At 41.3% G+C, this 13,832-nt stretch overlaps 1 protein-coding gene across 1 annotated transcript in view; it reads right to left on the minus strand.

Annotated features, from left to right (window-relative positions):
• Positions 1-6,131: 6,131 nt before the first annotated feature.
• cacng2a (calcium channel, voltage-dependent, gamma subunit 2a) overlaps positions 6,132-13,832 on the minus strand; it is a 64,170-nt gene continuing 56,469 nt past the window's right edge. Inside the window, exons 3-4 of the mRNA XM_034592568.1 lie at positions 10,174-10,314; positions 6,132-8,149 (exon numbers count right to left, since the gene is read on the minus strand). Of these exons, the coding sequence (XP_034448459.1) occupies positions 7,614-8,149; positions 10,174-10,314 (677 nt within the window). The 3' untranslated portion in view covers positions 6,132-7,613. The remainder of the gene's footprint in view (positions 8,150-10,173; positions 10,315-13,832) is intronic.

Consider the following 13,832-nt stretch of genomic DNA (forward strand, 5'->3'; position numbering starts at 1 on the left):
GGGTGGGAGGTTCACCTGGGCCTTTCATCCTGCATTGAGGCACACCTGAGGGAGAGAGAGAGCATGAGGCCATGAGGCCAGCTTTTGTTTGGTGTTGATTTGTTTGTTTCTTATTTTAACTCATTATGCCAAGCTAAAGATTTGTTAAATAAGTATTAAAAATGGGTTTTGTAAAGATGGTTTGTGTTTGACTTGGAGTGACTGCTGAGGCCGATCAGTCAAGTAACAAGGTACGCTCAATAAAATATATCTTTAGTCCCTTTAATTTAATATTAACATGGCATCTATAAATATAGATTCCAGTCACCTGCATGTCTCCAACTTGGTAGAAAGATGCTGTTCCAGTTTAGCATTTTTTTTTGTAAACCGTTTTCTTTTTTTCTATAATAATGTGCTACTGTTTCTTATTTTAGTTTTTTAAAGACACCATTATAGGAGGCAACCACTGTTTTCCCGTTTAACATTAGATTATAGTGCCTAAGTAATCTGATGAATGGTTTTTCTGTTTTCTTATCTTGTGGGTTGTTTTCTGCTGTTAAAGGGGATTGAGTGGTGGAGGAGCCATCTTGTGTGTTCTAGTGTGTTTAGGTCTCATTAGCTTGTTGTGAATAAGCACTACACTGTGTAGCAGAAATGTGTTAAATAGTTTTCTGGTTTATTCATAATTTGCCTCCATATTGTGACCATTTCACCATAATGTCTGTACCCACACTGTTTATTTGTTCATGTAATATAGATTTAGATTTTTGTGTTAGTTGTGCACTTTGCCCCATCCCCCCTTTTTAATGTGGCTTACCTTCAGCTCTCCTATTGCTGTGGTCTATTTGCACGGAGACATGTTTTTTATTTCATGTATTGTAAATAAAATCAGTATATTTTGGTACAACAGTCTGTGGTTCCTGTTTTTTCTGTGTCGTGTGCATTGAGTATTGAGAGAGTCACACATATGATTCAACCCTTTTTATTTAGAAGTTTAGACGGTTTGATTAATGATTTTGCCATTTATCTTTGATTTCTCTCCAAGTTAAGTTTGATAATACTTGGGTTGTTTAAAGCCACTATAATCAATATTCTAATCATATTACTTCAAAGGACTGTATAATGTGACAAGAACAGTTGTGGTGATGAAATTGTTTTGGTTTTCAAGCCAAAAACTTTACTTATGTCCTAGTTTGCACTCACTGCTCCCATAGCTAGGGCAGCCAACATCATACAGACACAGTTGGAGAGCAGGTGTCGATTTATAGTAGAGCATTTATCAGCTGAAGGAGTTGGTAGAGACCAACAACTCAGCTAAAAGAGGACAAAATTGGAATGTTTATCAGCATGGTTGCTATTAAATTCTAATGTTGCTTTGTCACTTGATGGTGTTAATATGCAACTGTTTCCCAACTACATAAACTGAAAATGTGTTTCGGCTGCCTCCAAATGGTCCAAAAAAGAAAATGTCTGACTTTTTGCATCTCTTCCTCTAGCAACACCTCGGCCTTCCCAGATCCTAGCCGCAACTCGGTAATAGTTGGTGAGTACAAAGTACAAACTCGTATTCTAAAAAGTAAAACACATCAACATACGATCCGAAGTAGCGGAAAGACAATTGGGTGTAGAGAGGGACACATGCACTTTGTCTCTCCTTGCCCTATTTCCAATAAATTTCACTTTGTGACCTCCAGGAAACGGCATGGAAATCATGTCTCTGAGCATTACAGGGCCCCACTCCGTCTGCATGGTGCTGCAGCTGTGGGTGGAACTATCATTAGTATTAGCTCTGGAGCTCCTGCCCCGACCCTCCCTGACATCTCTGTGCAGTGTCCAACTCGGTAATCCTGCCAAAATATAAAAACCTAGCGTTGACTCTTCAAGGGCATGTCTCACTTCCTCTGGGTTCCAGCGCACCTCTGTGAGGAGCCAGAGGAAGACGAGGAGGAGGGAACATGCAGTCAATGAAAGTGTTGGGACCTGGGTACATCGGAACAGAGATTTTTGTCAGAAGAAATGCCTTTTAGTCTGGAGATTGTGATTCGTTTTCAGATGTTTAAAAACATTTTTTTTCATGAGTACTCCACCAGGATCTGGCTTTTCCACAGCAGATATTTGACATGCACATCATGTGTCACTGACAATATAAACAATGGCGTTAATTTCAAGTGTCCCAGTGAAGACATGACCATGTGACTGTGAGTTGCCACACACAATACAAGGACCCTGAAACTGAAGAATTTGGCCCCCATTCACTTTATCATTTACACCTGGGGTTTTCTTTGTGTTATATGTAAAAAAATGTCTGCTGGGAAAAAAAGCCTCATATCGCCAAAGCTACGAAGGCTGACTACGTCCCCTATGCAGGCCACTCACACTTTGGATTAACATAGCTGCTTTGTCCACTGGGTGATAAGAGCAATCCCAGGTGGCATACAGATGGGCTACTTCAGGCAAAGATGCAATTACAGTTTATAAATATTCCTTCTCTTGAATACAAGTAGGCTATTAGCTATTAGAAACTGCAACAGTAGTTTGTTAGCGCAGAGTAACGCCAGCAGCCGTGTCTAAAAACCACTTTCATTTGAGTATGGTCTTTTAAACCATCCTAAGGAAATATTAGAAAAACTAACATTTTAATTACTAGTAAAGTGCCTGTTTGGAATGTTCTGTTTTCTTGTCCTGCGTTAATGCTGCAGAGCTTCTTCAGAATTTGTCTTCGTCATTAGTGAGTCCTCCTCAAACAGTTCTACAATATACTGTCACTTTTTATTGTTTGGGTGCTCAATGTTGTGTGCAGAGCTTTTTATAAACAGATTATGGTGCAGAGTGAAGTTGGAAAACTGTGTTCCTCCTACCTGGTTTATCTGCAATTTGAAGTCAATGTTTTTCATAAAATGAAACTGAATTAGCTTTTTTACTTTTCACATGTGTGGTTTATGTAAGTTTACTGTTGGGAATTTACTTAACTGACATTATTTTTTCATGCATTACATGTTTGCTAATTCAGGAGTCTGTTAAGTAACTAATGCAATCTTCTGACCTAAGATCACAAAATAAGAGCTCTAATTCTACTCAGTATTAATGTTGAGGAACTTTATCCTTTACTTGTTTAGCCAACTACCTGCAATGTGCAAACATTTTTAGATAACAATGGCTATATTAGCTAATGTAGCCAAACAGCCATCATTACTGCTATTAGGGCATATATGACAAACATTTAAAAATGGGTTGTAACACATTATGATGAATTCATATGTATAGTATTACAACTGTTTTACTGTGTTATCATAATCACAACATGGTGTTGCCATTTATTTAATGTTAATATACTGAATATATAAAAAGAATGAAAATAAACTACACCCACTTCAACACAGTCTTGTCCTATATACCCTTTTCAGGCTGTAATTCAAACTTCATTATGTGCTTTGTGAGTATGGAAAACTCGATAACCCACAGCTAGTTAGAATAATTTCTAAACAGTTCTCCAAGTATAATTTAAAATTAAATTTAATCACATAAATTGGTGTCAGTGGGACAATATTTTATATTTAGAAAAGATATCAATCCAAACCCTAACATGAGTGTATGCAGAGGCCTGGGAGTGCCCAATCTTAAATATTAGTTTGATTTAAACGTTTGACAACTTGGCCTCTCCTCCAAATTGGAAAAGGGGTCTGAATTTGTCCTCACATCACAATAGCACTGTTGATGTATTGTTTCACAGACGTTTATGGCCCTCAGTCCATCCTCTGCCAGGCACAGCCAACTCACAGCAAAATACGTGACAAGACAGTGCATTGAAAAAGTAATGAGAGAAGACGGAGTATGCTGAGGATGTGCCAAAGAGGAGACGAGGAGAGACAGAGGAAAAAAAGACTCACTTATTAATTCCTTAAACATATTAAAAATATGACATTCAGACGGCTGTACCAGGGTCAGGTGCTGCTTTATGAGATGCCTCCTCTACACACACACACACACACACACACTCATACATTTTCACTTTGATGTAATTCAGGCTTGTTAAATGACTTCTGCTCATGAATTCTGAGCCCTGTTCATTTAGATGACTGACATATTTTTCCTCTTAAAATTCAATGAGAACAGTTCAGTGAACTGGGTTAATGGCAAGCCAGGATCTCAGCCCTTTTTTTTAATATAACACTTTTGCTCCCCTCCCCAAATTACCAATTTCTATGTACAACCCCCAATCAATAGTATCTAGACACTTAATGCACTTGTTTCTCTTGGCACCATAGGCCGTCAGTAAACATGGACAACACATCTCCACTTCCCGTTGTACAAGAATGTAGCCGAAAGAAGCCTAAATATCTTGGATACAGGTGCTGCTATCTAGCGCTGTTTTCAATCGGAGCCAGTCTGTGCAATAGCTATCAGGGGATGTAGGTGCGATGTTGAGGACCTGCCTCAACCAATCGTCAGTCTCAGCTGTCAATCATGACATTTCACCATGTTTTTATATCGTCAAATGACCAATAAAAACCAAACTTACCAGAAACATGTACAAACATCAGTGTGATAAGAACAACCTAAAATTAAAAACTATGTCTTGGATGTGTACTTTGTCTGTTTAGTTTGCTCCATGTCCCATCCACTAACACGGAGGAGGCAAGGTTTATGACCTATACCTAATTGAGCCACCAGTGGGTGATCAAGATACTTTGGCTTGACATTTGTCGTCCATACAGGTTGTCCCCTGAGCGCACATACATAAAACACACATCGTCCTGCAGAACGAGCCTCGGTTTTGTCTCACAAATCGACTCGCTTTGTTTATCGGCTTCAGCAGCAAATATAAACACTTTTACACACACACACACACACACACACACAGACACACAGAATAGCAGGAGTATGTTGGACCCTAGAATCAATGCTTTTAGCGTGGCGGTGTAGAATGGTGTGTGTTCTCTTTACCTAAAACATGGCTCTGTTATTGCAAACCTGTGTTTGCCTCTCAGGAATACTGTGACTATACTATGACCTAGAAAGATGCTGCGACTCTCAATATTTTGCCTGATGTCTTCACACAGAGAGTGGGAAATTTTCACTGGTTTATAAAAGAGTAAAACTACCTTGTGGGGTTTGCTGAGGTTTGATAAATTGTCGTTTTGTGCTAAAAGCACACAGATTTTCATTCATTCCATGCTCTCATATCTGTATAATCCGGAAGAGTGTAATGTGTGTTTCTGGCTTCAATAATCCACTTACAGACACACACTCATGTAGATATTGCAGTTCTGATAACAGGCCTTTAGGATATTTTTGGATTGCGGCTCCCAGTGGTTGATTACAACGTGTTATCACCATTTTACAACAGCAGGCAGAGGCCGTAGTTTTAGCAGAGCACACAGGGTTTCATGTTTGACAACTCTGCATTTATTTTGTAATGGGTTCACTACTTTTTTAGCCTGAAACAGTTTCTGAAAGATTTTCACACAAACACACATTTTTACGGCTTTTCTTGTGCAGACCCTCACTAATAATAGGCTGTTAAAATCCTTGAAATAATCCAGTCAGATACTAAAGAAAACCTGTGTTTTGGTTTAACTGCTCAAAACCTGTGTTTTGCCAATCGTGAGTCAGTCTCAGCCGCCAATTATGTTACACCCCGGTTTTAATGGCATCAAATAACTAATCAAAACCAAACTTATCAGAGACATGAGAACTTGAACAAACCACAGTGTGATAAGAACTATACCTAAAATTACAGAAATCATGTTTGAGGAATATTTATTCAATGTCTACTTTTTAGTTTGGTCTATGTCCCATCCAATAATTTGGAGGAGGTGGGATTTATAATCTATGGTGCAGCCATCCACCAGAAGAAGAAATCTTGAAACTAGAGAGTGACACCATAAAATCATTACAAATGTTTGCTGAGGTTATAAATCAAGTGACAAGTAGTCATTTTGTCATAGACTTCTGCAGAAACGGACTTCTTTTAATACCAGTGGAGTCGACCTCTGCTGGTCATTCGAGAGAATACACGTTTAAGGCACTTCCGTATTGGCTTCACTTTCCAAACCAAGTATACATTTTTTCACACAGTCTATTATTATAACTGACAAACAAAAACTTGTTCAAGGATTAAATGTGTGTTAGAGACACGCAGTGAAACATGGTGATTTGTTCCCCCTAGGGTTCGTATTTTATTCATCAGGACTTGATGCATCCAAGTATAAGTTCATTCGGTTTTGGCACCTTTAAAGATTTCATTTTCAAATTGAACAACACATTAAAAATCAAAAAGAAACAAATGAATGACTAAGGCTGTGTGAGTTTTAAAAATAAAATACATACATACATATATTTATATATTTATAAAGAAATCAACCAAACCATTTAAAAAAAGCAGTTTTTGTCAGAATGTTTGGTTTGTCTCACAAGAGCAATAAGAGAAAATGAACTAAATAAAAAAAAAAAATACACATGAAAACATTAATACTTAAAACTTTAGCGTTTTTGCTTTTTTCCCCTTATAATTATTAACCTTTAAAACTTAAGTTTCTCAAGAGCAGATTTGCTGTAATTTTATCGCATGCATTTAATTTCTGAACTTGTGAGTCACTTAGCTTTTCTTGTACTATTTCATATTTAAGTTGTTTTTATTTTTGTTTGACGTCCTCTTCTTTTCCTTCCCCTCTGCTCCTTCCTTTTTATTCTGCAGAAGTCGTATTTGGAGTCTTTGCTTTGTGAACTTTGACCCCTTTTGTTGTTTGCGCTTTCTGTTAAGGGGTTCAATACTCCCATTACGACCCTCCCCCCGAAAAAGAAGGCGAACAGGGACTGAGAAAAAGACGAGAAGGTTCTGTTAAAAGAAAAGGTATTATTCTACCGTTCACTGTCAGCGTCTGCCTCTGGCGGCGTCAGTCGCTGTGTACTGCTGCGACCGAAAGGCCCTTTGCTGGTTCTCAACCTTCAAATGAACAGATACTAAAAGAGTCTTTTCTCGTGTTATCAACAGCACTTGGTTTAGTTATAACTTTTTTTTTTTTTCATTTTTTTGCTTCGGTAAAGTCTGTAACTCTTGATTAATAACGTAATTTATTTATAAAAAGTAATACATATATATATAGTACCTTTGTTAGAGATTACAGATTGGGCTATTTCGTACTGAATCCCAAACTGTAACAATTCACAGTTTTAATGCAAAAAATGAACAAATTGGTTAATAAATAAAAGAGGTGGTGGGCTGGCTTAGGGGGAGCTTGACCTGTTGCTCCAAACAAACTGTGGAGCAAAAATGTCAAACCAAAGGGCAATGAAATCATGAAATCAACTCTTTATCTCATAAATGCCCCCTCCTCCCCTCCCTCGCTTTCAGTGCCCCAAACCTCATGAAAGCACCCTGTGCAGAAAAATTACACAACTCACTCTCTCGGTACGAGCCTGGCTCACGCTTCTGCTATTCAACCCAGGAACTCAGCAGACCTGTTGAAACTCTCTCAACAATGCTAATGAAAAAGTCATGCACCTGAACAAAAAGAACAAATGTCTATAAACATGGAAATCCGTCTTCTCCAGGGGCGTACTGCACCCACAGGGGTTCCCGTGTCTCCTGGTCTCCACTCTTCGCCGGGCCGGCCTGGCCTGTGTCAACTCCCTCATACCGGCGTGGTGCGGCGGTTCGCTGTGTTGGTGTGGCTCGAGTCTTTCAGGTCCTTCTGGATGCAGTTGTGGACCTGCAGGAAGTTGTGGTCCCTCTCAGAGTTGTAGGTAGCGGTAGGCGTGCCAGAGGACTTGAGAGTGTCCCGGGGCAGCGTGTACATGGAGATCTCCGTGGATGGCAGCGCGCTAAAGCCCTTGAGGCCCACCGGCGAGTTGTCGCGGGAGTGTGATGGGTCTGTGGAGCGGGAGGAGGAGCGCGAGCGACGTCTGTAGCGGTAGCGGTAGCTGGGGATCCGCGTTATGGCTGAGCCTTGGAGGTAGTCGGCTGCGCGCTCCCCTATTCGGAGCTGTCGATGGCGGTCGATGAACATGTGCACGGCCAAGACGCCAACCATCTCAGCCATGATGAAGGAGAGGGCACCGAAGTAGAAGGACCAGCCGTAAGAATAGCTGTTCTTCTTCGAGTCACTTTTTGAAGGGTCCCCCGAGTTGGCTGATATGTACACGATGATGCCGATGATGTTGCTCAGACCTAAAAGGATTGGGGATGCAGCGTGGGCAAGGGAGGAGTGGATTATGGGTAATGAGTTGAAGAAAAGAGCAAAGAGAAACAAAAACTATAATTCAGGATGAGCTAGTTATTCTTGGTGTATGATTAATATAATGTGCAGCATTATACCACATGTTTAATATGCTGATTCACTGTGAACCAATCACGTCCACGCTGAACTGACTCCTCGTCTTTGCCCTTTCAGTGAGAAACAGTCTCTCGACGCAGATCATTTAGGACAGAGAATAAAATAATCCTCACTGGAGCTTTGTTCTGTGTTAGAGTATTATTTATCCACATATACAGAAAATACGTTCACTCATTAGTTTAGTCACACACAGAGAAATGGTTGACATGATAAATCCGCCAAGATGGATTGCAGGGAAACGGTGTCAGAGAGATTGTATTTTTAGAGATGGGTCCCAGTGGGTGACTTTCAGCCCAGCAACAGGACGGAGAGAAAAGAAAGGAGTGACTTTTAGCAGCAGCACAACACAAGTTAATGGGCTGGTGGTACAATGTTAATTATAAAAGCACTGAAGAATGTCAACTAATTGAAGGAATACTTTTGGAAGCAAACTAGGAAAATGCAATGAGATTTACAGCAGCTTTGGCTAAGATGTGTGTGTATATATATGTGTATGCATATCTATGTATGTATATTATTTATCAGGAAGCCATTAGAGAGAAAGTTAACAATCTACTTACCACCAGTAATGTCAAACGTTTCTTTTAAATGAAAAATCCCTGCGGTTCTGGTTAGTTTTCTTTTGCTTCCTGTAGTTTGCATGGTTTAACTAAAGTGTACACATCACACATGCATTGCCATTTGATCCATCTATGGCCATAACACAAAACTTGTCAGGTAAGTTTAAATGAAAAATTATCTGGTCTAACTAAACAAAATTAAAAAGAAATATTGCATTTATAAAGTAACTAAGTATCACTAATGAGATAAATAATTATATAACTGTCTATATTTATATTTATTTTCCATATATGTTCAATTACATTTTGGGCTTATTGGATTTATTTGGTTTTAGTCTATTATAAAATGGAATGCCTGTGACTTGAATGTAATAAATTAGAGGCACATCTGTAGCTATAGTGCGTATGAAGGAAATATATATTAGTATTGATATGAGGTCTCTGTGCAGAGCTTAACTATGTAAAGGTTCAATATCCATAATACTGATGCCTGTGTCATCACCCAAATACACTGTTAAAAAGTCTGCGTGCAGAGACACAAAAGAGAGACATCCTTGAGCTCGTCTGTTTTGATTTATACCACCGATAACTGATCGAACATTGGATGATTTTGTCTCCACTTCCTCCTGTTGTACAAAAATGAAGCTTGTGTATCCTGGCTACTGGTGCCCCCACCTGGCACTTTTGACGTTATTAAGCGTCTTCACTTGACATTTTAGTTTAGTCCAATTCCCATATGCCAACATGGAGGAGGCAAGATATATGGCCTATACTGCAGCTTGCCACCAGGGGGTGATCCAGATGATTTGGTTTCACTTTTGGGGAGCTGTCATGGTGTCCATCTTTATATACAGTCTATGGTTGGTGCACCTCCTATTGGAGCTACAGGTGGGACGAGTGGCTGAGGGGTAGAGCGCTCGTCCTCCAACCAGAAGGTCGGCAGTAAGATCCCAGTCTTTCCCTTCTGCATGCCAGAGTGTCCTTGGCAAGATACTGAACCCCAAATTGCCCCTAATAGTTATTGGAAGTCAGCGAAATGATTAACTACAAAACTGTCATGCATCATATGATGCGCTGTGGCTCCCTGGTGCCAGTGTGTATTCAGCTTTAAATAACGGCTTAGATCTTTTATTAAGGTGATGGTGTTTTACGCCACTGTTCTTGGACCACAGCAAGGCTTTTCTTGTGCAGCCATGCACTTTGGAGGCTATAGATTCAATACACAGCTGCTCAAAGAAGGTCTTGCCCATTGAATTGATGCCTGGCCTTCTGTATTACTTTGTAGGAGTTTGACTCACCTGCAGACACAAAGAAGATCCCTGCGCTGAGGATGATGTTGTGGCGTGACTTGTAGAACTCACTGGCAGCTATACACAGGCCTCCCATGAAGAGCAGGATGACACTGAGGATGGGGAAGATGCTGGAGGCTCGCACGGCACCTGGAAATCAGTGGAGGAGGGAAAAAGGGAAGGGGGGATGGAGGGGAGGTAGGGGTGTGATTGGTGTTCACACGGAGGGGAGAAAGGCGAAACGGACAGAAGGGAGAAAGAGAGGAAACAAAGAGAAAAGCACATTAGAATCCATTTCAGCATCTGCTCCTCGTGTGTGAACACATCCTAATCAACACCCCATCAGGCCTGTGAAAGACTCCATCAACACTGTCTAGTGAGTGTGTGTCCCCACAGTGAGCCTGTTATCCAACCTTATGCAATCACGCTGCTTGACTCTCCCTCCCTCTCTCCGCACACTTCTCCGCAGACCTCGGAGCGAACCGCCTCGCTGCTTTGTATGAACGGCAGTCAACAAAAGGGCTACGGGGCTCTGGCATGTATATGAGCCATGCTGCAGTGCAGAGGCATGTCCTTGAAAAGCAAACGGCGTCCTTGCAGCTAATTAATAAGAAGCAAAAAAAAAACTGGAAACAGAATATGATGTCACTTTAGCAGTCAAGACAGGGTCAAAAGGGGGAGATAAGGTGTTGGGTAAAATGAAGTCATGCTGGAGTTAGAGAACTGTTTGCAGAGGAAGTCTCTCAAACCCATCCTTTATTTTCTTCAGTCACCTCCTGCCATCCTTTAGCCTCTGACTTTACCTCCCCCCTCTCTCCTGTTTAACATGCACACTTAAACTTTCAGCCTTGGTACATTCTTCACCACTTCACCTCATCTCCCCATATGGCTGCCGCCTCAGCACTTTTCCCAGCTTCTACCCAAAGTGCTAAGGCCGGGCCGGGTGGCTCCGTGCTGAACTGGGGCCACCTGCACCTCCACGGGGACCCGCCAGGGCTCCTGGAGGCCCATCTGCCTCCTGCTGCCATTCACCGCTCCCCTCTCCGTATACCTTTCTCCCTGTCAGGGATCCACTTATCCTCAACCCCCCTGCACCCTGAGGCGACATGACGGTCAGCCACCTCAGTGGGGGAAGCCGCCCTGAGAGTGGCGAGCGGTGGTCATGGCTGACTGGGCGCTCATTGCTCACCGTCCGCTGGGCGGTAACCAAGGGGACAACCAGCACCTGATGAGGCTCCTTGGGCTGAGTGCTGTTGCAGCACATATCCATTGCCTGCCAAATAATGTGCCACACCCAGCTCTGATGAAAATAAGCTTTTAAAGTTTCATTAATGAAACACCGGCAGAGTGGTTCTCCATCACTTTGCTCTGTGACGCCTTAAAATGCAGCAACATCTACTTGGGACACCTTGTCAGACGTTAACTACATCCGTGACATTTCAGCTCATTCAAATTCCACCAGTGTTGTTTTTTTTTTTGTATATTTTTATAACCTATCCAGTATTTCATCATAAGATAAAAATGAAAGGAAATGTCACAAAAAATTCAAAATAAACCTATCTATCTGTATATGAACTCGTACACAAACATGGAAACATACTGGAGAGGCTAGAGCCGATCCCAGATGACATTGGGCAATTGCAGGGGTACACCCTGGACAGGTCACCAGCAAACATCCATTCACACCTATGGGCAATTTAGAATCTGCAATTAACTTAACCTGCATGTCTTTGGACTGTGGGAGGAGGCCGGAGTGTGGTTTTTTCAGTTTGAGAGCAGGACTTCTTGAGTCACGTTCAGTTTTTGTAATGATGCCACTCAAAACCCTGCTTGTGCTTACATTTCCTGCTCTCCAAGCTTCAGCTCTTCTCCTCTCCCTCAATCTGCTTCTGTGCTCGTGTGAAACTACGTCTACTCTCGGATTTCTCCCCGTCGTGTACTCCTCAACCAATAAAAAGCCAGGTGTAGGGATAGGGAGTGAAATTGCCCCCTCCTCGTTTTGGTTACTTTTGCTGTTTTCTTAAAATACCCGGGGAAAAGAAACAAGGTGGCGTCTATTTTTTTCCCCTGCTTGTAATAGTGTTTACAACACTGGATAGAGTCGTGGTAGCTAATTCCTGCCGATACACGCACTTGACTAATCCCGAGTCAGTCTCAGCTGTCAATCATGTTTTACCTCGTTTTTATGTAATTAAATAACTCATTAAAACCGAAGTTATTAGAAACACGAACACTTGAACATACATCGGTGTGATAAGAACTACCTAAAATAACAGGAACCCTCTTTAAGAGAAATTCATTGACAAGACTATTTTATTAAGTTTGGTCCATGTTCCAACTGCTAACAAGGAGGATTTATGACTTATATTGCGGTCAGTCACCAGATGGTGATCAAGACGCGTTGGCTGTGATGTCATCCATCTTTATATCCATTCAATGATTCTGTTAAATGTTTGTATTGTGTAAAGGGTAATAAACAAACGAGGTTCTAAAAGCCACTCAAGTTAAGGTTTTTTAACTATTTCTATGTAAATGTAATGTCATCAGGACAGCAGTGATTAGAAATATTGTCAATATTCACATATTGTTTAAATGATCTATTCTTTGTTTTCTTATTGTGTATAAAACCTTTAAACTTGATTCAGCCACACAAAAAGACAAAATATGTTTTATGATAATAAGAAAATGGCCGCGGCTCTAAGTCTGAGTTTAAGAACGTCACACATCACTAGTGAGCACCTTTTATGAATGTGCTTTTGACCTGACCCGTGTAATGTCTGTGCTCGATGGCCGGCCTGTATTCATCATATCATCATTCAACATCACCATGTGCTTATCTCTTTCTTTAACCTTGCCTGAAAGTGCCCGTCCACTGAGCTCTGATCTGTATGATGGACACGACTTGAGCACCGTTATTCACCTCACTTCCATTTTTCTTCCATCTGTCCATCTCTCGTCTGCGGCACGCGGTCATCTCGTTGTCTTAGTCAACCGCCAAACGTCCCCCATCTCATCTTGTCTTTCTCTCTTTTCCCCCCCCCCATCTCTCGCACACTTAATTCACACTCAGTCCAACTGCGAGACAATTTGAAAGATAAAGTGTTGTCTCGCCCTCTCTCTCCCCTCTGTCTTTCTCTGTGTCTATTCCCCCCCTTCTCCCACATGTCTCCTTGCTCCACCACAGGGGATTGTGGGGTTTAGGGTTACTGGTGAGGCGGGTTGATTAAATATTAAGTTGTCCTGAGAGCTGACCCTGCTCCAGTGTCCTGCTCTAAATGTATCACTCTTCCAAAATCCCCACCGCCACCGCCACTCCGTTAACCATGAAGGTATTGACGTGGTCGTTCACAGCACATTACCTGAGAGAGGGCACCATGGCTTTTTTTTCATCCATCAGCTTCATTTGCAGAGACAAAAGGATAGAGGGCCAGCTAAATTCAATGATTGTTGACAATTTGTCTGTTTTATAGTGTAGGAGCTTAAGGTGACACCAAAGTTGCAGGAAACCTCAGAAAGGCAGACAAACGTAGAGAGAAGAGGATATAAACTGCACTCATCTAGACAAAGATCTGATCACACTGATGTGATCTAGCCTCTTCACTTCAATAAGCATCTGACAATGTGTCACACAGACAAAAATGTACCCCTGTAAACATGTTGAATTTGTT

The sequence above is a fragment of the Hippoglossus hippoglossus genome, chromosome 8, assembly GCF_009819705.1.
Source record: "Hippoglossus hippoglossus isolate fHipHip1 chromosome 8, fHipHip1.pri, whole genome shotgun sequence".
NCBI classification, from domain to species: Eukaryota; Metazoa; Chordata; class Actinopteri; order Pleuronectiformes; family Pleuronectidae; genus Hippoglossus; species Hippoglossus hippoglossus.